At 36.5% G+C, this 1,010-nt stretch overlaps 1 protein-coding gene across 1 annotated transcript in view; it reads left to right on the top strand.

Annotated features, from left to right (window-relative positions):
• Positions 1–8: 8 nt before the first annotated feature.
• Positions 9–1,010, top strand: part of ANAPC7 (anaphase promoting complex subunit 7) — a gene marked incomplete at its 5' end in the record, with an annotated part of 3,851 nt that continues 2,849 nt past the window's right edge. The window contains 4 exons of the mRNA XM_010072869.1: positions 9–121; positions 209–351; positions 548–665; positions 914–1,010. The exon at positions 914–1,010 is cut by the window's right edge and continues 97 nt beyond it. Coding sequence (XP_010071171.1) covers positions 9–121; positions 209–351; positions 548–665; positions 914–1,010 — 471 coding nt within the window. The remainder of the gene's footprint in view (positions 122–208; positions 352–547; positions 666–913) is intronic.

Here is a 1,010-nt window from a genome sequence, read left to right as displayed (position 1 = left end):
TGGCCTCTATGACCATCAACATAATTCAAAGTATTCCTAACTTGGATTGGCTTTCAGTGTGGATCAAGGCATATGCTTTTGTGCATACTGGAGATAACACAAGAGCAATAAATACCATTTGGTAAGAGTTCCAAGAGCATGATATATTTATATATAATTATATTTAAAATGTAATTGATAAATAACAGGCTTTTTTTTTCTCTTAAAGCTCTTTAGAGAAGAAGTCATTGCTGAGGGATAATGTAGACTTACTGGGGAGCTTAGCAGACCTGTATTTCAGAGCTGGAGATAATAAAAACTCTATTCTAAAATTTGAACAAGCACAAATGCTGGATCCTTACCTAATAAAAGGTGAGTGAATCCAAAAAAAAGTTTACCTACTGCAAGGATCTGATGAGTTACACTAGAGTAGCAGCTGCAATTCCGAATTTACGTTCAGAAGCTGTGTAGTTGCACAGTTTAAAGGAGGTGTTTGTGGTTTTGTTTTTTGTTGTTGTAAATGAACTTTCCATTTCTTGATGATTGATCTTTAAACATTTCACTTCAGGAATGGATGTATATGGTTATTTATTGGCACGTGAGGGTCGACTAGAGGATGTGGAGAACTTGGGCTGCCGGCTCTTCAATATTTCTGATCAACATGCAGAACCCTGGGTGGTATCTGGGTAAGTTGTTTTCTTTCCTGTCTTACCTCAGCTCTTGATTTGCTGCATGTGGTGGATTAGAGTTGATACAGTGAATTCAGCTTTTTTGTTCAGAAGGTGCTTTTTTCTCCTGTCTGTTCTGTTCTTGGGTAATTTAAATTAGCTATATGTAAATATATATATATCTTTTTTTTTCTTTTAAATGTCTGTGAATGTGCACAAGCACCACAGGGCAGTATATGTTTACAATCCCTCTTGTCTTTCCATAGGTGTCATAGTTTCTACAGTAAACGATACTCTCGTGCCTTATATTTAGGAGCCAAAGCTATCCAGCTTAATAGTAACAGTGTTCAAGCTCTCCTGCTG

This window comes from Pterocles gutturalis, unplaced genomic scaffold, assembly GCF_000699245.1.
Source record: "Pterocles gutturalis isolate BGI_N339 unplaced genomic scaffold, ASM69924v1 scaffold38087, whole genome shotgun sequence".
NCBI lineage: Eukaryota > Metazoa > Chordata > Aves > Pterocliformes > Pteroclidae > Pterocles > Pterocles gutturalis.
This window is presented reverse-complemented; position numbering and strand designations above follow the sequence as displayed.